This window comes from Camarhynchus parvulus, chromosome 1 (genome assembly GCF_901933205.1).
Source record: "Camarhynchus parvulus chromosome 1, STF_HiC, whole genome shotgun sequence".
Lineage (NCBI taxonomy): Eukaryota > Metazoa > Chordata > Aves > Passeriformes > Thraupidae > Camarhynchus > Camarhynchus parvulus.
In genome coordinates this window covers 66598315-66622708 of record NC_044571.1, presented here as the reverse complement: position 1 = coordinate 66622708, position 24394 = coordinate 66598315, and the positions used below count along the sequence as shown (strand labels likewise).

Sequence of the window (24394 nt, the reverse complement as noted above, 5' to 3'; positions counted from 1 at the left end):
GGAGAAAAGAATACAAGAAAGCATGTCTCTGGAACTTCTATGAAAGAACTTAATAAGAGAATTTCTAATTATTTTTAAGACTTGCAAAAACATGCAGCCAGGTTAAATAACACCCAGAAAACATGGAAAACGAGCACTGGAACTGTAATAGAAAGTACATACTTGTGAAATTGAGAAAAGATGAAACCACTAGAGGAGTAGATAGAAACTAAAGTTTTAATTTTATCATGTTAAGTTTTACATTATAATAATAATAATAAAAGACATTTAGTTGAATTAGAGCAATTTAATCTCAATCAGGATAATATCTAAGCCATAGATAGCAGTTTCCCTTGAACAGCCGATTATGTGGGATGAGAAGAAAAGAAGACAGCAAAGCTATAGTGGTCCTGGCTTTCACTTAAATCAGTCCTGGAAACCTAGGATTCCTGCTGACATCTTCTGTGGAAGGGGAAATCAGAATGTACAAGCTATTTCTGGAAGAAAAACAGGGGTACATTCTCCCTGCTTTTATGTGTTACCAGAAGCTGCTATGCCTGCTTATGCATCCAGCGTCAGCTAGAGAATCATCAGTGAGTTTAGATTTCCCTCTCAGCAATTGTACCCCTTACCTCCTTCTGTCAGGGACTGTCACAATCTCATCCTTTGGGCAGCAGAAGACAGCTGCCCTTGCTGCCAGGAGGCCTTTAAAGCACTCTCAGAGTAGAGTTAGGCCTCTGTTTTGAAAAGTCCATTGACTCCACAGATCCCGAGATTTGCGTAGTTGCTGAATTACCTCCAAAATTCAGTACTTACTATGTGCTCTGTGTGTACCCACTCAGCCTTCTGCATTATCCATTTCCTGCTATGCTGGCAGAAGCGTTTCAGAAAGGTATTAAGAGTTGTGATGTTTTCATAGAAAAAAATCCATGAAAACATTCCATATTCTAGATATGTTTCTTTTTCCCTGGCACAGGATGACAGCAAGCAAGCTCAGTTCCTTGCTTTGGCTGTGGTTTACTTCATCTCTGTCCTGATGGTCTCCAAGTACCGTGACATCCTGGAACCACAGCGAGAAACTGCGAGGTCTGGGAGCCAGGCAGGTAGAAATATCAGACAAGAAATAAATTCACCAACTAGTACAGGTAAACTTGTTTTCTTCAAATGTTATGTGATTTATATTTTTTTTAGAACTGTAATTATTTTACTATGAAGTATTTTTAGTTAGTAGCTGAAGATCCTAATAAGAAATTATGTATACTACTTTCTTCCTGTATAAAAATTTGGGCTTTTAAAATACATTGGCATATTTCAGGTATTCTCTATACTTGCTTACAAGGTATTACTAATTTTCATTTGTATTTTTTTAAATGTTTTTATTTTTCTTTAATTTGAAAATCATTTTAAAAAAAAACAGGATCCCTGCTGGAGTTAAAATTGTAAAGTACAAGTAGTTCACCAAAAATCTTCCTGAATTTGTTATGTGTTAGGAAGAACAGATATGTTTATATCACAAAATGTATAAACAGCTGCTTGCCCTCATGAGCTCCCTTTGTTTGAGTGAGGAAGTTAGTGAAAGGGTATTAGTGGAGGACTGAGCACTTTCTTGGAGTCCTGTATTGGTGCCTGCATTTAAAAGCCTATGATAACAATAGAATAAAAAGAAAACTGCTGTTGCCTTCTTTGACTGAACTGTTTGTGATTTGTTTAAGTAGTGGTTTTACTGGCATGTGTTCTTCAGCCAAAAGGAGGGAGTCTGTTAGGTCTCAGAAACGTTTAGAAATGAGGGATGCAAACCTTACCCCACTCTCTTTCGAATATTTTGCACTCAGTCCAGTTTTTTTTTTTCTTCCAAGTCTGATTGGATTGATTGTAATTGTACCTTCTGTGTTAAAAGAGTTGAAAACAGGAGCTGCATTTGTCCACGAAATTTTTTGTATATGTTTTTGTTCTTGTATTGATCTTTAATTGCTTTCTTCATTTATGGAGTTGCTAATTTTCATTCTTCATAGATATTTTCTTCCAGTTTGTGTTATATTCACCTTTAGTCATTATTTTGTGATTCATCATGCTGTTTTAATTTGCTAAGTTTACGTAATTTTCTGAAGTCAATGTGCTTGTTGGTTTCCCATTTGAAAAATACTACATAAATGTAGTCAGTTAAAAGAAATCATAATTCTTTTTGCCTTCCTGATTTAACGTTATGGTTCTGAACTAAGGAACTGCTACTTTCATCCATTATTGTCTTGCCTATTTGCTTGTATCTGTCTATCTATCTGTCTATCTGTGTCTTTTTTTTCCCTTACAAATGTTTCTCTTGAAGTGCCCAAATAATAGGTATGCTGTTTCCTATCTCTTAATATGGAAGTTGGATTTTTCCTTTTAGAAATGCCTTTTTTTTTTTTTTTTTTTTGGTGATACCATATTTGCATGTTTCGATGAGATAGGATATCTGTCATGGATCCACAGTGGACCAGGCCACACATGAATACTAGCTGGCTCACATTTGATTCCATGATTTTCTCCACAGTTGTGGTCATACCATCTATCCCTCACCCAAGTTTGAACCATGGATTCCTTGCCAAGTTAATTCCTGAGCAGAGCTTTGCCCACTCATTTTACAAAGGTAATATTAACATCATCTCCTAACCTGTTTGGGTGTTCTTATTTAATGTAATGCACTTCAAGAACTAAATGTGATGTTGCTGTTGATAAATAAGTATACGCCTCAGGTTACATGGAGATCAGACCTGATGATACCTATAAAACTTTAACTTCCTGCCTACATTTTTGTAAAAAAATCTCTCTCCCACTTTCACAACAATTTATTATCTTTAATTATTATAAAATAAAATGAAACAATTGAAAAAAAAGCCAAAAAACAGTCAGGAGAAGGGAATGGATATAGGAAAATTTAAATGCTTTTGGTTTGTGGTTATTCTGCTACAATATTAGGCCCAAAAAAATAAAATCAGGACTGTTTTGAAAAAATTGCATACCAAATGAAGTATAAAGTAGTTTTGTAGTATTCCCTTTCCCTGTATCTTTTCCTGTTCTTTTGCCTTCATTTCTCACTTTTTTTCTTGCCTTCCTGATGGTATGTAAACCTCTGATACTGTATGTGAATTATTTATGCCTGTTACTTAATGTGCTGTGCTGTGTTTCTCTTGAAGGAAACCAATTTTCTACCAAAGCAACTATTATATGTTTTGGGCCTGATTTGTTTTGTTTTGCTTGTTTGTATGTTTTAATAGATACTCTATAAGGTAGGAACATGGGTGTTTTTGTCATTTCTTAAAAAAGAGAGGGTTGCCTGAATTTAACTTTAGCCAAGTTTACTTGTGCATTTCCACAATTATTTGCATGCCATGTGCTGTAAACACAGAATGTAAAATAATTTTTAAAAAATTAATTTGATGAAAATGTCCTTGGTATAATTTTGTAAGATCTCACTGGGTAAAAAGACTGATTTTTAAATGCATAAGTTATTTAGAATGCACACAGTTTATAAAGAACAGAATGGTTAGCATCCTACTTCAGTATAAGGCGACTTATGCTTGTCATATGCTGTTCTGGGAGTATTCTGTTAAAATACTTATTACATCAACTTAGACTATTACTATGTTAGTCTGGCATTTCTTGAGTTTTGATGTGCGTATGTATGTATAAATTTGATGTGTGTGTGCAATATTATATATATCAATTGCTTTAATTTTTAAAAGTGTGTAAGCCAGGGTTTGTGATTTTGATTAATATTATTGTCTGCCATGCAAAGAAGAAAACATTTTATTTCTTAATATTAATATTATCTATTGTATTTGTTTTACCTTGAGTTCAAGTAAAATAGTTTTGGTTTTGAAACAGTTGAATAGAGCTACATTGAAAGTATGAGCAGGTTAGAAAGAAAAGTGGTTTGGCTTTAGAAATAAATAATTTAGTAAAGGAAATGTTATCTGTGGTTAATTATTTTATTTGTTGATATCATCAGATCCTTAAGGGTTTTAAGTGTCTGAGGTCTCAGTCTCATACTCTTTACAGCTTTACCCATTGGAGGAAAAAAAATTCCACTTTTTATATTTTGAACACAGTTCCTCAGTTTGAACATCAATAACAATTAAATGAAAAAAAAATTGCAAATGCTGTCAGTAAGGCCAGAAGTCAAAACATATTTGTCATTTCAAGAGAATCTTTCATTCCAGTGGCTAAGCCAATTGGGTTTTTTCCAGTGACCTGAGTTGCTTTCAGACATTGGCAGCAAATTTCATTTTTTAATATGATTTTAAATTTTAAGCTATTTTTACTTAATACAAAGTGATTTAATGTAGCCTTTGAAGTTAACAACACATTTTTAAAGCAAAGTCCTACTTATTGAAAATTGATAGAAATTTGGTTGTTACCTGGAAGTGAAGACATATTTTATTCATTCCACATGGCACTAGATAGATATAAAGAACATTTTCTTTGTTTATCAAGCAAGTAGTATCATAATTGTTAGAACTGTACAAGAAAAGATCTCTTGAATTCAGGAAGAGGAATTGACTCCTTAAAAGAAAACCATTTCTCCATTTTTAATAGAATCTAATTATTTGACCAGGAAACTTACCAGGGAAAGGGTAAGTAGGAATTCGGTATATTACCAGTATTTAAGACAATTATTTTGTTTTTAGTGAAATTCTTACTTTTTTTTTTCCTCCATTGTGCGGGGCAATATCTTTAGTTAAAATCTATTTCAATCTCTGTGAGACCCTACTTGTCTCAAGTACATTACAGTATGTGATCAGCAAATGCTTCCTATGAGAAACTGCAGCTGCTGTCAAGTTTGAGTTATAAGAATTTTAGCATCATTTTATTTGATATGAAATTCTTCCATTATCATCATAAAAATATTAAACTTTGCCTTCTTTACTGATATTACTGGATATAAATAAGAGATAGTATTGAAATAAAAGACCTTAAAATATATTTTGCAGGGAAATATATTCTACCCTTACTTAAAATGTTTGTAGATGGCAAAATATTGTTTCTTTTACTATTATTCAGATATTTCCCATAAGCTAGGTGTTATCTTATGGTGCTTGAAGGAAAAAGGTCACACCCAGGAAGGAAAAACTACTGCAGTAGTGTCCATGACTACCATTTTACAATTAAAATATTTATTTCTTTATAACATTCTATACCTCTGTATTTATTTTTCCTTCTGACCTGATCCACAGGGAGACAAAAATATATCTGTATCTGTAGATTTACTCTCATCATAAGTTTGTTGAAAGATTATGTTTCTCCTCCTTGTTTCCAATCACTTTAAAGGGTCTTCACTACTTTTAAATTAGTCAGTGTGTAGTCAGACAAAGCAGATCTTGCAAAATTAAGAGAAAGTTCTCTCTGTTCAATTTAGATCACATATAGCATTACACTTTAAAGTAATTCATTATGAGAGTCTCAAGGGAAATGGCAGATCAGAACTTCTCTCTTGAATCTGAAGGTTGTCTGAAAAACAGTTCTACAAAAATAAATGCTGCAGACTTTCTTCTTCCTGTTCAAAATGCCAAAGAATTAATTAAATTTAAAATTAAATAATTTAATTAAATAGGGAGATTTAGTAAAGATGAGAATAACATTAAAAATTATTGTCCAAAACCTCTGTACTCTATTTTCAGGGTTTTTTCTTAAAATCATCAATCATGCATGGGTTCTACTTTCTGGACAATATTAGTAGTGAATCAATATTTCAGCTAGTCATCTTCATCTCCCTTAAAAATAGGTGAAGAGAGGTTAGGGCACATTTAGGGTACAGTTTATCTGACCTGCTTTGAGATCTACTGGTCACTGGAAATGCCAATCTTTCTTCATTCACTACAGCTGTCACAGCTGATGTGTCTTGGTCAGATCAATCCTGACTCCTGTGACACGGCATAACTGAACTCCAGACACAAACACTGGTTTATGACAAAAGCTGGAATCAAATTCTTTGATGTCAGGCACTTGATCCAATAATGACATTATGTGTCTTAGTGATATCCCCATCCACATCTATAATTGTTTTACATATATGTTCATAGATACAATTGTCTTAGTCAAGACATCATTAATGTCCATTTACTGGTTAGCAAGAGCTACCCTTGTGAGCTTAGCATAAAATGCCAAAATTTTCATTTCTGAAATGGGAGCAATTGGAATGGCTTAGAAAATATTGGTTTGTTCTCTCTTGATTTCTCCACTTAGATAAGGATATTTTCCCAAAATTGGTATGAACCAATTTTGTTATTATTTGGAAGACGTGGAACTAGACACACAAAAACTAAAAGCAGCCTTTTTTCTTACCAGGCAGAGGGTAATCAGTACATATTTAGAGAGAGAAACACCTTTCCATCAGAATAAGAGGAGAGATAGAGGAGCATGGTATATTCTGTTAGTAACAGCTAATAAGCCTTACCATGTAAAACTGAGTAACCTTTTTAAATTATAGCTACAAATTTCAAGTAGATTTAGCTATAGGGGTCAGGATCACTTGAAATGAGTTTTTCCACTTCTGGTTGCTATTGAAGCTGTCCTTGCTTACCTTGAAGGTTTATTGTACTATTCCTTTCAACAGTGTTTCCACATCTTCAACAGTAGAAAATGCAATCCTTTTTTTTTTTCTTTTTACACTTTGGATGGCCTCTTGTAAATTACTGAGAACACAGTTAAAATTAATGAAGTAATGAGTAGATATTTTCAGTTGAAAATTGATGTTTCCATTTGTATTATTCAGGAGTGTTTCAGAAATGAAAGTATGGCAACAGTGCAATTTAGCGTACATATATATAGTGTGAAGCAAATCAGGATATAGGTTATCAGAAACTTCTATCAAAAATTGATTGACTTTTCCACCTGCTTGCTATCACTGCCTATATTTTTCCCAAAGCACTGTAAATTAATAGATTTCTTAAAGATATGTGGTGCAGTTGGACTGGAAGCTATTGATTTATTTTTCTTGACAGAACGAACTATATTAAAATGTTGCAGAAACAGCTTTCTCCTTGAAGACAAGTAAAGTATCCAGTTTTTCAGGTCCCCTAGGTATATAGTACTCTGGGAATTACACTGTTATTTGTATTTCTAATGTAGTAGCATAGAGATTTCCAGACTATTTTCAAACTATTTTGCATGAGGGTAACAGGCTAAGTGTACAAAGTGGACTAAAGGACAAATTTCCACTGCCTGTGAAAATATTCTTTGCCTCAGGAAATCCTGACAAAACTCATGTCTCCATTCCCCTCAAAAACTAGTTGTATATGTATTTTCAAGAAAGGAGAATCCTATAAGGAGCATGGGTGATAATCATGATTCTCATAAAATTCCAATTCTATTGAATTTCTGCCTGCTGCTTAAAATAATAATACTGCTCTTCTGATGAAACATATGCTCCTTATTCCAACTACATCTGAAAAGATATGCATTTGAAGATCATGAGATTGTAATGGATACATCTTAATCTATTATTTATTGCCCTTTACCAGCTACTTAAGGCATCATAGGAGATGTTTGCACATATATTTCATTATTAATTGATCAGTAATTATGTATGCATAAAAGCAGTTGTAATAGGGACTATTTTATTTTCATTTGTTTGTACAAATTACAGATGTTTTAAAAGTTTTTTAAAAACTTTGTTTTTTAAAAAGTAGTGCTTAAACCAAAATGTTTTAATATGTTTCCTTGTCTCTATGGAACATTCTCTGTGCTCCACTGTTAGTTTTTGTTACTGGATGCTGTAACCTACAGAGAGAGATTTTTTAAAATTTCATTTGTAAGAAATGTCTAATTACAAAACTACTATCTTTCTCAGCATACATCAAAAATACAGATATTATCATAAATATCCCTAAAATAATTTATTTTTTAATTTTGTGGGTTTGAGTTTACGTAATAAAAAGATAAATTACTCAAAATAGAAACTGAAAAAACTAGGGAAATTTACCTAGGGAAAAAAACATTACCATATTGTTCCTAATTTCCATTCAGGTTTTGTTTCAAAAAGTAAATACCTGCTCTACTCTAAAGCTAACATTTCTTTAATGCGACTTCTCATTTTCTTGTTTTTATTGTATCTTTTTCATATCTTTTAGTTAATATCTTGGTAATGCTTTGGCTTAAGACATTTTATTTGGCAGCCAGGTAATCAATCAGACTGATGTCTTATCCATCAAACACTGAGTGAAAGACCTTTGAGCAGTAAAGAAGAATTAAGACATTGATTAAAGACTGCCTAAACAGATCAAGAGGTTGTGTCTCATAAATGGATCTTTCAGTGTCCTTTCTGTGGTCAGGGTAGGTATGGCCTCCCTTAATGACTTCAAGGAAAGAGACAAATGAGACTTTTGAGGAATTTGAGCACATAGAAGAAATTTCCAGAGAACAAAAAGAGATGTGCACTTATGCACCTCCAGCAGTGAACAGAGGTTGATGATAACTGTTCTCTTCAATCACTTCCCAATCTTGATTTCCCCACCCTAAGACTCTCCTCCTCTACTCCTCTCCCATTTCAGTGCCTCTCTGCTTTTCCTGGTTGACAGCTGCATCACTTCTCCTCACAAATCCACACAGGCTAGAAGGAAAATTCCCAACCCTCTGTCTTAAATCTCCTGCACCAAAATCTATGCCCTTCCAATTGCCAACCCTCCCCAGAGTATTCTATATCTGACTTTCCTCAGTCCCTTCATTTTCAGCTGTGTTCCTTCTGCCCTCAGCCACACATATCTGAGCCCTGAGGTATCCTACTTGTGGCTTTTCCTCTTGCCAGCCAGAGGCTGCCATGGCATGTGCTCTGCTTCCACCTCTTCATGTGCACATGTAGCAGCTGAATCTGCATTGCTGTCCTTGTGGAAGAAAAGGGACAATGTTTGGTCTGGCAGGAATTTCAGAAACTTGGATAAATATTTTGGCTAAATACAGATGCAGGCTAAATGCAGGCTGCATTTATCAAATGTTTTTGTAGATAAAAGACTGATAGTGAAAGAATGGAAAATTGTAACCCTAAGCCAGACTCTTTTCCCTCACATTTTAATAATAGAATTTAAAAGAAAATTGTTTAAAAATATTTTAGAACAGCAAATGAGTTCTACTCTCAGTGTTGTTCATCTTACTTTGCCTCAGAAATAACGGAACTCCGTGAAGTCTTTTAGTGGGACATGACCAAATTTGCCTATTAATGCATAGCTACATGAAGATTAATACCAGCCAAGCTGCCAAAATTCTAGACCATCTAGATTCTACATGGCTGGGCCATGATCAGGGTCACTATAAAGGGAATTTTATAAATAATAAAAACTTAAAACTTTCACAGGGAAATAGAAATGCCAAGAGAAGGTCCTGAGTAGCAGATAGAGAACAGCTTGGAGTCTTAATGCTTCTTTTAGGGGAATTCTTCTCACTGTTGTGCCTTAACCTCCAGGGACATTTCTATTGCAAGCTCATTCTTGCTTACTTCTCTCAATGTACCTTTAAATCAATGGGCCTTCTTGCTCTTTCTCACTTGTCTCAATGTACCTTATTACTCTTTGATTCTGTTCCCATATTTAGTTTCTCATCTCAGTTTAATCATGCTGCTTCTTACACATAAAAATAAGTTGAGTGATTTTGCAAGGAAGAATTTTTCCACTCTGTCTTTATGGCCTTGAGTTTAGGAATTGATTAGTTGACTCTTCCACCTATGGAGGAAGCTGTAATATCACTGCCTTCTTGGAATGAAAGCATTTTCAGCTTGTAGGGTGCTGTTTCTGGAAGTTTATAGAAAACTTCCAAGGGTTTATAAAAGGCAACTGTTAAGGTTATCACCAGCACTTTAAGATAGCTATGCAGAAAACAACTAATAAATTTTTTCAGTGCAAATGCAGAAAAAGGTGGTAACAAGTCCTATATCAAGATTGACCAAACCCTTCCACTGCCAAATGTTTCTCTACTGTTTACAGCAGAAATTTGACAATTATTTGGGATAGTATTGCTTCCCAATATTTTTTCAGCCATATTGTAAGCAATTAAAAAAATAATTTTCGTTCATCTTACTTTTGAAAAATGTCAGCACATTTTTATCTAGTAGGAACGTTTAACACTATGAAAGAGACAAGAAGATCACAGGAAAATACACTTTATTTTTTTCAATCTTTTTAAAGTAAATAAATATTAAAAGTGTGATTTGTGTCATCATTTTTTTATAATGACAAAACTGTGTGTATTTGCCTTACATATGAAATGGCTCATTATTAGGTTAATAAACAGGGGGAGTGTGGGTTGTATTTTTTAGCCATATGGAAGCAGTGCAAGAGCTATTTAGGTAACTCAGTAGGTTAAAACAATTACAATACACTTCATAAATCACAAGCAAACAAGATATTTTAGGGAAGGAGCGTGACGGATGAGGTCACTAGATATACAATATGTCATTTAGTTAACTTAGGCCCATATTTTTCCCATAATGTAGTAGATCAACTCATTAGTTAGAATGAAAAACAGTAAGAAGGAGGCATCTGGCTTCCAACTGCCTATTTCTGACAGGGTTAAGATCACTAGATCTAGTAATGGTTCTGCTTTGTCTACTGACATGGCCTTGTGCTGTAGAAAACTGATGAGGTTTGCTGAAAATTTAGTGTCTTACTGTCACAGTGTTAGAATGTGGACAGATGCAATCAGTTGTGGCTTTGCTTCTGTTCATGTTTACCATTTTGCTAAGTTGCTTTTAAGTATTTAGGATTTTTATAAAATAATAGATGTTTCTGGTTTAAGATTTTTCTAAATCACTTTATGAATCAGTATTTATTTCTGCATTCAGAAGGCAACAGAAGTGCTAAGACATGGTGTAAAAGAATATGGAACAGAACTTAACAAATATCCAGTTTTATAACTAAAACTGGTTGGGTTTTGTGACCTATGCTAAGAAGTTTACCATTCACCTAAAGTAATACTAGTAATAATAATAATGCTGATCAAAAATGTCTTATAATACATCTTTTCACGCATATTTATGTGGATTTCACACATCCTAATTTGCTAGGATTCTTACCTGAAAAACAGTTAAGAAGTCTTATCAGTTTTAACCTATTTTTTCTTAAGGCACAAAGTGTTAATTGAACCTTTGAAACCCTTACTCATTTAGATTGTTTGATGTTTTAAAAATGAGAGTTAATGCACTCCACTTAGTATTTTTTAGATATTGTTATTCATAGTGAAAAATCAGACTGAGCTGATTTGGCTTAGTGCAGCATATCTGTATTAGTTATTAGAGATACAGCAAAAAAACTAAAGATACAAATCTGATTTTTGTGTAAATCAAGTATCCATACAATTGCCTGAATTTAGAATAGCTTCCTTTATATATTTTTGCCCTAAATCCTTTCAATTAGTGTTATGTACTTTATAGTAGGTCATACTGAAATTTTATGGTCACAAATATAATTTTGATTCCGTTTTTGGCATCAAATGACGCAGGCCTCCCATCATTTTATTTTCATTTGGGAACAAAGGTTTGTAAGTCACCTGCTGATTAATTAAGTACAGTCCTATTTATAACATCTCAAGATTAGTCCTGGTTTTTTTTAACTTGCTATGCTGATTGGAAAGCTTTTCCATAACTTTAATTATATATTGATGACTGTCACTTGCCAAATTAAAATTTATTCTTGGTGAGTTTGTGCTGGTTTTCTAGTGCCAACCCTGCAATCCCTTTTTTTTTTTTTTAAATTTTCATCTACAGCTTGTGATGGCTGTTGTATAACTTCTCAGTATTAGTTTAGCCAGACTATGTCAGCCAAATTCTTTTCAGCAGCAGTAGATTGCTAAGTACCTCCATAGTGGCACTTCCATATTTCTCAAATATGAAGGCATACACAGTATTCCATAATGAATCCTTCCAGAGACTTCTCTAATGCTGTTAATGCTTAGCTGTTGCAAAACTTTCAAAAGTTTGGAGCCACATTTGCCTTTTCTGTGAGATTATTGTATTGGCAACTAAATAATTACCCACTAATTGATGTATCCAAATCCTTCTTTTCAGTCATTTACCAAAGATGAATTTCAGTTATAATGGGAAGCTCTGTGATCTTCACTAGATACAAAGTTTTTCACTATTAAATGTAATTTGAAGTTCTGCCATAATGCCTTCTTACAATCATGCTTCTGTGACCATCAGTTGTACCTCATAATTTTGTCATCAGCAAATTTAGCCACAATGTTTTTACCGAAAACCTTTATTCAAAATTTAAACAAAATTGCTCCCATGGTATTTTTTATCAATGTGATTGACTTTTCTTTTCTTTTGAAAGTAACTGATGGCTCCTTCTTAGCCAGTTTCTTTTCCTACATTCTAATTATTTCCAGGGTCTCATGACTAAATTACAATCTGTTGTGACAACCTCAACGTTACTGAATTTACTATATTGACCCTTACTTTCTCTGAACAATAAGTATTAAAAAAGCTCATTTAAGAAAACCATTTTTTTGAATTTGTCTCACTGCATTCCATTACTATTCTTTACTCCAAAATAAATCCTGAAATCTTGCTTTTTGTTGAAGGTTTGCAGTTGTTGTAATTTTTTTCATCTCTTAAAAAGAGAAACCTTGTATGGTTTTCTTCAGTGATGTGTAACTATCTCCTGTCATCTGTTTGGCAAAAGTGCCTACTACTAGACCAGTAATATAATGGATATTTCTTTCAAGATTGGCTGAGTCAGTTCATTACAACAGATTTTAATGTGTTAAAAATCTTTCTTCTGGTTTACCCAAGGTAGTTGACTTTCCACAACTATATTTCTACCAGGTTTTCTGTTCAGCATTGTTGACCTTAATGGAAATTGAGGTTGGGTGTAACCTAACTTCACCATGTAGTGGACCATCGTCTCTTTTCAGTTCCCTCCTTTCATTTGCATAATAATGGAGCCTTATGCCATTTTATTCACCGTATATTTCATGGGCAACAACCTGCTTTACTGGCTGTCCAGTACTAATCTTCCCTTCAGTTGAGAAGTGTTATCTTTGTATGGATGGAGTTTAAAGAGACAAGCAGAAAATTCATTAGCATCATTCTGTGGATCAGATGTCTTTCTGTGCCAAATATAGGCAGTACTAAGTAGATACGAATCTTTTTGCTTCCTGACCTGGCAGATGCTAAATGCATTTGATGCAGCTCATAAATCCAGTTTCTGCTTCCTGCTTCACAAAGAAGAGCTCATATCTATTTGATAAGATGCATTTAAGGCACTTAAGAGAAAAAGAAGGAAGTGGCTCCAGTGTTTATGGCTGTTAAAAGAAGAAAACAGTGCTCCTTTATAATGGGTGATTCTGCTTCATCTTTTTAAAAGCCTCTTCTGTTCTTTCTCATTACTTGTATGTATGAAGAGGTTTACATGACCATTAACACAATGGTTCAAACACAAAAATAATCTCTTACAGATTTTTTTTATGCGTACATGTATGTACTCACACTTATGCCCATGTGCTAAATAGGTATTTTTACCTGACTGTAACAAAAAATCGATAGTGAGATATGAGATTGTTAATAAAGTTACATTTTTGATGCACATTTTTTGGTAACAGAGCTTCATTCAAATATGCAATAAAATATTACCCATAATATCTAAACCACTGTATCAGAGCCATTAAAAAAGTGTTCTTATTTCATACATAGGGCAGCTAAATTTTGTAATCAAACAAGTAATTTAATGAAAATAATGTTTTAAAATAAACTAGGAAAACATTTTCTCAATAAAAATAGCCCAATTTGTCTTTCTCTAACCAAAATTAGGATGAGTTACTCGCAACTCCAGCTGACTTTTGTCTAAGCATAGCAAATTATTCTTATTTAATAAAGATTTTGTGTCTGTTTCACTGAAGTAATTAATAGAGATGTGGTCTTCTCGGTTACAAGATGCTGTAGAATCCTTTTCAATCTGGAAATGTTCCAAACTGAACAGATTTCACTTGCCTTTCTCTATGAAGCTGTGTTTATTTTGTTCATTAATTGTTCCTGAATGACATAATTTTACCTTTTGTGGGAAAAGAAGAGGAATCTAAAACATAAATAATAACTTTTGTTGTTTTCCTTCATGTATAAATTAATCTGTATTCAGTGTAATGGTATCTGTGTAGAAATGCGTGTAATACACATTTTAAACAAAACACAAAGCAAAAAAATGATCTAGCAATGTTCTTTTGAATGCAAACTTAATATTTGATGACAACAATACAAAAGTAAATTTTACAGTAATCCAAAAGCATAAGTGATTGCAATTTTTTCTTCTAGTAGGCTCAAGGATCATACAGTTCTGCAGTTGACAACTTATAATTTTTAGTGTTGTTTTTGCTGGCAGTATTTTGCTCTTTGATTACTGTGTGAGTAGTGGCCTGTAGTTTCTAAATGTCACTGAGTTTGTATAATGCGATTTTGGGCTCCCTCTTCCAAGTCTGTCTATATGCCAAACAGCTGCTGGAGGTAAAATGTTTTGTATGTGGAATGAGGTTTTAAAGTTTAAAATACCATTATTTGTGGCCTTTCTAACATGTTTCTGGCATATAAAACCTTATGATCATATTTTATGGGAAAATATCAAAATAAATTTTGTTCATGATCTCTATTTCGCTGCAGAGACACCAACTGTGTTTCCAGAAAATATCAAAGACAAAGAAACTCCAACACCGGTTGAAGACATTCAGCTGGAAAGTTCTATTCCTCATACAGATTCTGGAATTGGAGATGAACAGATGCCCAATATTTTGAATGGGACAGACTTGGAGACCAGCACAGGTCCTGATGCTATGAGTGAGCTGCTGTCTACTTTGTCTTCAGAAGTGAAGAAATCTCAGGAGAGCTTAACAGAAAGCCCCAGTGAGATTCTGAAACCCGCATCATCAATATCCAGTATCAGCCAAAGTAAAGGAATAAATGTCAAAGAAATACTGAAAAGTCTTGTGGCAGCCCCTGTTGAAATTGCAGAATGTGGTCCAGATCCGATCCCTTACCCAGACCCTGCGCTGAAGAGAGAAGCTCAGGCTATACTTCCCATGCAGTTTCACTCATTTGACAGGTATATGGTTGGGCTCATTATTTTATATTTATGTAATTCAGAAGTTTGAAGGGCTTTTATTTCTTCAAGAAGGTTATTCTACTGTTGGTTGTTATTATAGTGTGTTAAAAACAACAGCACTATGTCTCCCTTTCTGCATTACCAACAGACCACACAGTACAGACAAAAGTAATTCACCTTGTTCTTCTCTGTTAGCAGTGAATAAAACTCTGTGAAGTACTTGGAAAACAAGCCTCTTGCAAAGAAATATATGTGCAATAAAATCTTTTTTTCTTTAAGATGCTAGTTTAGTGAGAAGAAGGAGGGGCAATATCTACTGATACAGAACAGATTGTGCAGAAATTCAGTAGAATATTCTTTCAAAGGCTTGAATCTTAATTGGATCCATCATTGAACTGTTTTCTGGTACTGAAATGCTTTGACCATGGCAAATTGTTTGCTTGGTCATGGTGGAAACCAGTTTCCTTTTAGGTCTTTAAACAACAGAAGCTGTTAAAGCTCAGAAGTTAGTGCTTAAAACTAAATTCACGACCATTTCCACAAAGAGTCCTTTGTTGTTGCTTTTTTTTCTTGGGCTGTATCTTCCTGGTTTCTAATGAATATACTTGCCTTTAAATGTCCAGTCCCTCTCAGTCATCCTGAACATAGAGATTGCTCTCTTGTGGAATTCTCAGCATCCTTCCAGAAGTGTAGTCCCATCCATTGTGAGTTTAGACCTAAGTCTTGTGAGTGTTGATGTGGTTGTATCTTACATCCTTTCAGTTTCTTCATAAAAATATTTTTGAAATGTTAAAAATTGGATCAAGGTTTAAAGACAATTTAAGATGTCCTGAAAACTTAAAAGTATATTACTTTATCAGGCAGGTACAGATAAAGTTCAGGCAAGTAAAACACTGAAGGAAATTTTAAAAATGGGCAGAAAATAGTTACATTATGATTTAGGAGGAAAAAAATCTACATTTACAGAAAACCTGCAAAAATATAATATATATCTTTATTAAGTGTTAAGAAAAATAATATTCAGTGTTTTCAACATAACATGAACAGCAAAGTGCAAGAATATATGTCAGAATTTTAGAATAAAAGTGAAGTACTTTTCCATTATGAGGTCCATAAAAAAATCTGATGTCTTCTTGTCTGTGTATATAAATACTGCTTCTTTGAAATAATTTGACTAGCAATCAGATAGTTTCTGTTGTAAGAGATGATTTTGTCAAGATACAGAAAGTGAAATATTCTTTAGATGCAATGGCTATATCCCTTCCTAACATTTTTAGGTGTTAAATAATATTTTAGGTCTTAAGACTTTTCTAGAGAAAGCTCATTTAAGAGCTTTTTCATTAAGATGATTTTTTTTTTAGTTCATCAATCTGCATATTCTTTTTAGATTGATGTCAATATGAATTGAAGAATATTTTTTTCTTCCTATACTGTTAGGAATTTTTGCTTTTACTCTGTGAGGAACCACCATATTCTTGAGTACATGCTTGTACATTAAGCAGTATAAAACATCATGCTTCATGTAGAAATAACCACACCTTAACTGTAAACAACAAAAATGTTACTTTGTCTGAATTTCTACCTGGGTTAATGAGAAAAATCTTTCATTCAGAGAGCAGTGGTTGATTCACAAAATGCCAGACACCTAAATTAAAAAGGAGCATATCATCTTATGAGATGTCTTTGTCATTGTTAGAGGGAACTTGACATAAAGGTGATTGAAGGCATGAATTTTACTGTGCATTTTTAAATTATAGCTCTATAAGAAAGCATTTAAAACTCCAAGGGCCTGCAGTCGGTTGGCCATAACCTTTATTTAATGCGAGCACCTCCATTTAATTGTTCTTGCAACAATGTGACTGCTTATACCTTTTGAACATCATTACTAGTAGTAGATAATATAGAATTATGGAATTATTAAGAGATGCCTCGTGTCTACAGCTTATACATTTTGATAGATATTTCGTACTTAATATGTTTAGCAGCTAATGAGTTTAGTGGTTTGTTTTTTCTCTGACCTGTTACCCTGCCAACCAAATTTGATGATTTCCTGTACAAAGTGCACCGCTGTGTTGTATCTTGGTAGCATACATTGTACATTCAGCCTTTGGAATCATTCACTTCTTCAGAGGAAAAAAAAAAAGTGGTAATGGGTGAGGTTTAGGCAAAAGAATTCACTTTTACATCATTTTTGGTGCTTTGTTTTTTTTTAATCTTAAATAAAAGACCCTGCTGTCTGAGTTTGATGAGTGAAGTAGATGATGATAGTATAACCAACAACTATGAAGGGAAAAATGACACGTTCAGGCAAGTCCAGCAGATTGGGAAATGTTACATTATTTTATCCAACTAAACAAATGTTTTTGAACTGGGGCCATCTTGATAAAAATACAGATGTTCTTAGCCCATCAACTAAGACTTCAACTGACTAGCTCTACTCCATGGCTGCATTATTGAATGATGCGCATTGTTCAAGCAAGTATTCCCCTGTGCAGATTTTTCATATTGCCAGAGTACTTGACCACTGTGACAATCTTTGGAGGCAAATATGGATAGTGATGGTGTTACTTTTCCTAATTACGAAAGTGGAGCCGATTCAGTAATAGAGTCTGTATACTGACTCTATAACTTTTTATTGGGGATGAAACAAGGGTTAGGGGAAAAAACCTTTGAATAGTATATTGAAATAATAACTGAACAAATTTAAGTATTATTTAACAAAGCAGCATGAATTTTACCTAGTGGTGATTTCTGAACATTTTATTTCCTGTAGTATCCCAATAACTATTGAAAAACTGAAAAGAAATTACAGCAGGATTGTCTTTCCATACTTGCTCATGTAAATGAAATTGTGTTTACTAATATAAAATAACAGGTAAATAAGATAAAATGTTTGGGTTTTTAAGCTAAAACTATGCCTGTAAACCCTATTTTTGTAGGATTTTGTGTTGCTGTAGTTTATGCAGCTTTTGGTACTTCACTGAGAAGTGTGGCTACTGGTCATCTTTATTGTCCCTGGGGAGAACCATGAGCAATGGAGTGTATTGTTTTGTCAGGTTCTATTTGTTTCAGGTTTTATAAAACAAGCACAGTGATTACATGTTTATAACCAAATCTAGGTTAGAAAAATGTATTTTTCACATTAATCTGAAGATATTCTTTGTCCTTTTGAGGCTATATTTTGTTTGTTTGGTTTTTTTTTTGCATTTGGAAGTCTGAGTGCCTAGCAAAAGAATAGTTGAGGTAATTTTCTTTAATTATGATCATGGATGAAGGTAAAGACCACATAAAGTAAACTCCTGTAAATAGAATTGATATTGAGAACTATATTTTAGCATTTAATACAATGTGTTTTGCTCTGCATGTTATTTTAATTGTACATTGCTAATGTGTCCGTAGGAGTAATTTTATATGAGACTACCGCGTATTCTCCCGTGGAATTTGCGCAGTTGTAAATGAAACATAAAAGCAGAAAAAGTGCCCAGCATGTTTTATCAAATGGGAGCTCTGTGTAGCTAATGTATGCAGCAGTTCAAGCGCTATCAAATGTAAATGATGAGGTGATATTGATGAAAGGAGGGGATAGAGGTCTCGGGGGGCGCTGATGACGGATTGAACAGAAGCGGCCTTGCGCCGCACGTAACTCAAGTCTGTCGTCTTCACCACTCAAAGCCGTAATGGGAGGTGGCAGTCTGAAATGAGTTGCCACGGCAAAGAGTATTATTTTTGAAATGCTTTCACACAAATCACTAGGCCCTGCATACAACTTAGTTTCATGCTTTAATGTCATCAGGAGGCACAAATTGGTGTGTCTAATTGTTTGCCACCTGCCAGCAAAATGAGCTGCCAGGCAGCCAGACGGGTTTGATTGTCTGTCAGCTCTTCAATAGATTGAGAGTGACAACATCAAAAATTTCACTTCAAACTCTGAAGCTTTGAGCAGCTTTTCAGAGACCTCTTCCCCACAACTGCTTCTGGACAACTGCATTTTTCAATTAGTTTTCAATATATTGCTGCCTTCTGCCTCATCTGTCTTCAGGTAGCTGTAATTACATTATGAGCTATATAAACAGATTTCTGGGACACTAGAGCCTGGATCCTCAAAGTTATGACATATCTTTTAACGTCAGACTGAATTTCTTGAAAATGGCATCCAGGTTGACATTTTTAGAAGCAAACACAAAGGGTGATTTCACCTAGATTTGTGACTAATGGAGCATAACTCACCAATAATTCCTTTTTGCCTCCTTATTTACTGTCTGACAAAAGTCAGTCCCTCTTATTGATTTTTAGGGTTTGGGGATTTCTTGTTTCTTTTTTTTTTTTGTCAATTTGCATTGGTCTCACTAGATGCAACCTAGATCATTATGGTTTTTGAATTTGTTTGTGATTCTACTTAGTATTGCATTTTGAAGCTTACGCTTCACTCTACTTTTTTCTAGTAGAAATTTCTCACATGGGTGCTATTATTGAAATTGTGGTTGTGGGGAGTGCTTGTGGCTTTGTGTCTCATTCATTATTTTTTTCAAACTGAAGTAATTTACATATATTTTCTGGTTTTATAATTATTTCAATCGGAAGAATTCTTGTATAAGAAGGAAACCTTGAGTTCCTAGAAATTAAAAGATCAGGTTTTTTTTGCTGCTTTTAAAGATGTGATTCCCTTTTAATCCATTATAATTTCACAAATTGTAAAATTATGGGTTTTCTTAGTTTACATACTTGCTGAAATCTTTAGGAACATATTTGAGAATATTTTGGAGAACACCTCTTTGAAGTACTTTAGTTTTGATTTTTGCAGTTTGTTTTCTTTATTCCCCTGACAGAAGGACCTGGGGGTCAGTTTTAAAGGTGCTGGAAAAGGTGCACAACTTGTGAGATCCAGTCAGGTCTCATAGATGCCCTTCCCATTAATACAGAGGGAGGTGGTCTTCAAAAAAATGATTAATTTTATGTAGGTATGGTATATTTAGAAAGATTACTCAGAGAATCTACATTCTTTTCTAGAATGCAGTGGTGGGGTGGGTTTTTTTTTTCTTTTTTTTTTTTTTTATAGTTAACTGATAGAATGCAAAAAGATAAGAACTGTGAGAGAAGATGCACTGAAGGTTCAAGTAGAGAGGTTCAATGTCTATCTGTTGTATGATGTCCCACCTTTGGGAGATCATTAGTATGCAGTGGTCTACTAAGTCATTTAAATAGGAGGCCATATTCCTGTTAGAGTCATTAGAGTCTCCAAATGATGATTGTTGAAAAATCAATTTGATTTTCATGAAATCTTATTAAAAATTTGTCATGGATAAATACTTTTTAGTCTTCTCCCAACAAAAATAGTTACTTTTTAAAGTTAATTACAAATAATTGAAGAAAAATAGAGCAACTTTCCTATGAATCAGGAAGGGACAGGTACTGGTGCTGTCTGTTCTTAGGCACTGCATTCACCATTACTTTGGGTAATAATGGTCACAATAGTGTGTGAAGAGATGAATGAAAAACCTAATCAGTAGTGTGGGAATTAAAGGACTCATCTGGTTCCAGTCCATTCAAGGCAATTTTCATTATCTTTGTGCAATGAAGACTGGTCCAAATAAAATACTTGATGACTTCTCTAGAATATATTTTTCTGAGATAGCAGTAAAAATACACTCCAGAGAATGAGGTAGGGTTTCAGATCCTTTTAGAGAAGAGGGCTGAAGTTGCATTGTCTGTGTTCCTATAGAGTGCCTTAGTCGCTCATTTAGTAAATATAATATAAGAGAAAGGGAAATCTCATTGCCACATCAGCTGTTTGTTTAGGAAAAAAGTCATCCTAATTTATGAATAGGTTCAAGTAAACCAAAATTGGGTATATTAACACTCAATTTATTTTCACCAAGTTGTAATCATATTTCCCATATCTATCATGTAGCAATCTAGCTACACAGGTAGCTCTTTCAAAACACTTCTTATCACCTGTGTACTGTGAGCCTTTTCATATTCATATACATGGAACTGTAGGTATATCTGGCCTGAAGCTGATGAGGAGAAACCAGCATCTCCCTGCTCTCTAATATAATTCACTGGCTATATAGATGAAAATTGAACTGCATTTTTGTCTTGCTGTTTATCCCTATCTGCCTTCTTTTACTGGACTGATTGTAACTTTTTAGCCTTTCTTTTTTTTCCCCCCTTTTTTCAGTATTTATACAGGATTAGATTCCTTACCCTTATTCATTTATACCTTGTATTGATTGTTTCTTTGAGATTTTTTCTATATTTGATGATGTTCCTGACATTTAATACATAACATGTTCACTTAGATTTTATTCACTTTCTTCAAACTTATTAAACTTCCAGTATTTCCCATTTCTCTGTTTAGCCAAGACCATTAATCTTTCCTGATAATCAGCTTTTTTATCTTTTAATGTTTTCATTGTTTCTTGGCAGTATTTTAGATCATTTTAGATGCTTCAAGTAATTTATCCTGGATGCAAAGGATGGAATTTCTTTGTGAATAACACTCCTCTTCTTGATCCTAGACTGAGGATCAGTGATCTTAATGGCATTGTCCTAAAACCCCATCTGAGATGACTTGCTTTCTTCTAGCTAGAAACAAGCAATTTTTGTTTAGTAGATTAGGATCATTTCATGTACTTTGAGATTTGGAGGTTTTTGTGCATGTGTGCAATCTAATGATTGAAACAATCCGTAATACATGGATATTCAGCACTAATATTTCATTTGCAGAAGTCCCAACTATTACCTCCTTCTGTGAACCTTCCATATGTCTTCTACAACTCATGTGTATACCTCACAATAGTTTAATCCCCTTTTTTTCTCCATGGCTCTTTACTCTGAGTTAAACCTTTCCTCCTTGGTATCAGATGTATCTTATCTTAATGCAGTCAGCCTAATAGGTAGTTGCTTAAAGATTCAGAATATGTTATTAGTAATGTTGCAGGTTCAGCTCAGAGTCTGGGGGTGAAATTGGAAAGAACAGGGGGTAAACAAGAATGTAAGTGTTTCATAGAGGACTAGATGTGTACAGATATGGCCGATATAAATAAATTTTAGAGAAGAAATATTAGGCTTTCTTTTCAGAGATTGAGTTAATCTAGCTGTACGAACAAGGTAGCGTGTAATATAGCAGACAAATTGCCACCCACTTGCTAATGTGATTTCTTCTGAAACCTCTGAAGCTGCTGTTTGACACAGAGCAATTCTATGGAAAACTTGCCTGAAGTCTGTGCTGCCTTTTGAAGAATGCTTGAAAAATCCTCATGCTTTCTGCTGCTGTGGGGGAGGAGAGGAGGAGCAAGAATATTAATTCAACCTTAAGAGGTTTCACATATCCCACAGGAGAGTAAAGTGATTCTAATTTAATTGCTGCTGCTCAGATAGGTAGCTCAAGACATCCAGTATTGAAGGCTTATCTCTGACCTTTACGTTGACCACAGTGATTAAGTTGGAAAGCCTTTAAATTTTAAAATGGAGAAGAGATACAGAATGTGAATTGCAGAGAAAGAGAAAATATAGAGCTGCATAATTCGTGTGTCACCAGCACTGTGTAGCTCAATATTTAAGTAAAGTCAATTTTAGAAAGTGGTGGGGTTTTTTTTAATTTCCATTTTCTCTTTTTGCATTTCAATGCATTAATGGTATTATTTTCTATCTAGTTATTTAATGCAAATTTCTAAACCCCAGAAGAATCCTGTAGCTATTTGCTGAGGTTATTTAATGAACCAGCAATGCATAAGTAGTGTGTGCATTGAATCAACAACACTCATCTTAAGCATGATATGAATTATGATGACTTCAAGCTCAAGTTTAAAATTGGTAAAGGACACAGAGTAAAGGAACTGTGATTAGGAGCCACAGGTACATTTAGGATTGAAAAGCACCCAAGGAACACAGAAATAAAAATCAGTTGCTACAGACAATTACTATTAAGTCTTTGCTGTCTACATCATTGGGAATCATTTGAGACCACGATGATGTGATTCAGACAATTGTGGACCAGTTTGGAATATTTAGGGACTCTGAAATATGTTTTACAAAGCAAGGCCTAAAATGAAATACAGAAGTGCATATAATCTTTTCTTCTAGTCTATAAATTTCTGTTCCTTCATGAAAAAGAAAACCTGAATGTCCGACAGATACATGTAAAGTATCTATCAAAGTAAATTCATTCCTCAAATCTTTTGATGCTCAAGTATAATACTTCTTTCATTAGTCTGTTTTTTTTAATTTGCCTGTTTTCACTGTATGTGCTGTTGGAGTGGTTAGATTGGTTGAAAGAAGAGTTTATTTACTTGAAGGGCAGTCATGCTCTTTCACCTTTCTTGTTCTGCTGTCCCTCTTATTGTTTTGCACATTTTTGACCACTCTATTGTGTTGTTCATACAGTTTTTCTGTCTGCTTCATCTAAATGTCATTCTGTATTCACACACTGTATTTTGTTTAATCAGTAAGAATGAGACATTTTGACAAGGTCACCATGTATGGCATGTCAGAAAGCTGCATTTTCTTTCAGTCTGGGATGATGTCATCTCACTGATTTTCCCTATTCTGATAGTAGAGAGATTTCTATTGATATTTCTTGATAATTTGTTATTTAATGGAACCTGACCTATCCTAATGTGGTGATTTAGATACACAAAACAATGCCAACTATGTGTAGAGCATTATATCTGTGGGATATGGGATGGATTGTCCTTCTTGCTACAGAAGCTGTATTTCAGTTCTAAACTACGCTTATTAGGGGTCCCTTCCAAATCAAACTGATCCTATTACATATGGGAAGTAAAGCTGACATGTGTGCACTTTGCTATGGAAAGCTAGGTGATCTTTTGGATGCTCTGAAAGACCACTATACTATCTAAATATGAGAAGGAAGACCTTGAATTTAGCTTCATCTTTAGAAAAATAGCAGGAAAATAAAAAATACTTCCACAGAGATTGTATTGCCAATTTAGCAGATAGTAATACCAGACTTTACATGAGGGGGGAATTATTTTACTTGAAATAAAATATATGCCTTTCACTCACACTCTCTTACATTTGGGAACCCTGGAATGAGTGTGTGTCTAAGGACTCTGTTCAGCAGTCAGGGATCCTTCCTGCTTGCATCCAGATGAGAGGTCCAGGGTCTGCTCCAATGCCATGGAGAGTGTGGGATGAAAGCAGTCAAGTCTTCCTCACATCTCCATAAGTTGGCCACTCTTTCCAGGTTCTGTATATGCCTTTTTTTACTTTTATGGACCTGCCAACAGCCTCTCTGTCCTTTCCAAGCTCTTTGAGACATCACTCTTCACAGTTTCTGTCTGCAAGGTCAACTTGTGAAGCAACATGTTGACCTGTGGTCTTGGTGACCTGATGATCCA

General features: G+C 34.3%; 1 protein-coding gene across 13 annotated transcripts in view; it reads left to right on the top strand.

The window, feature by feature from the left end:
- Positions 1 to 24394, top strand: part of NBEA (neurobeachin) — a 453637-nt gene that overhangs the window by 159064 nt on the left and 270179 nt on the right. For 10 of the 13 annotated variants that reach the window (XM_030944908.1, XM_030944837.1, XM_030944812.1 and 7 more), the window contains 3 exons: positions 956 to 1124; positions 2510 to 2605; positions 14594 to 15032. In XM_030944908.1, coding sequence (XP_030800768.1) covers positions 956 to 1124; positions 2510 to 2605; positions 14594 to 15032 — 704 coding nt within the window. The remainder of the gene's footprint in view (positions 1 to 955; positions 1125 to 2509; positions 2606 to 14593; positions 15033 to 24394) is intronic. The other 3 variants (XM_030944889.1, XM_030944881.1, XM_030944898.1) reach the window with 1 other exon arrangement.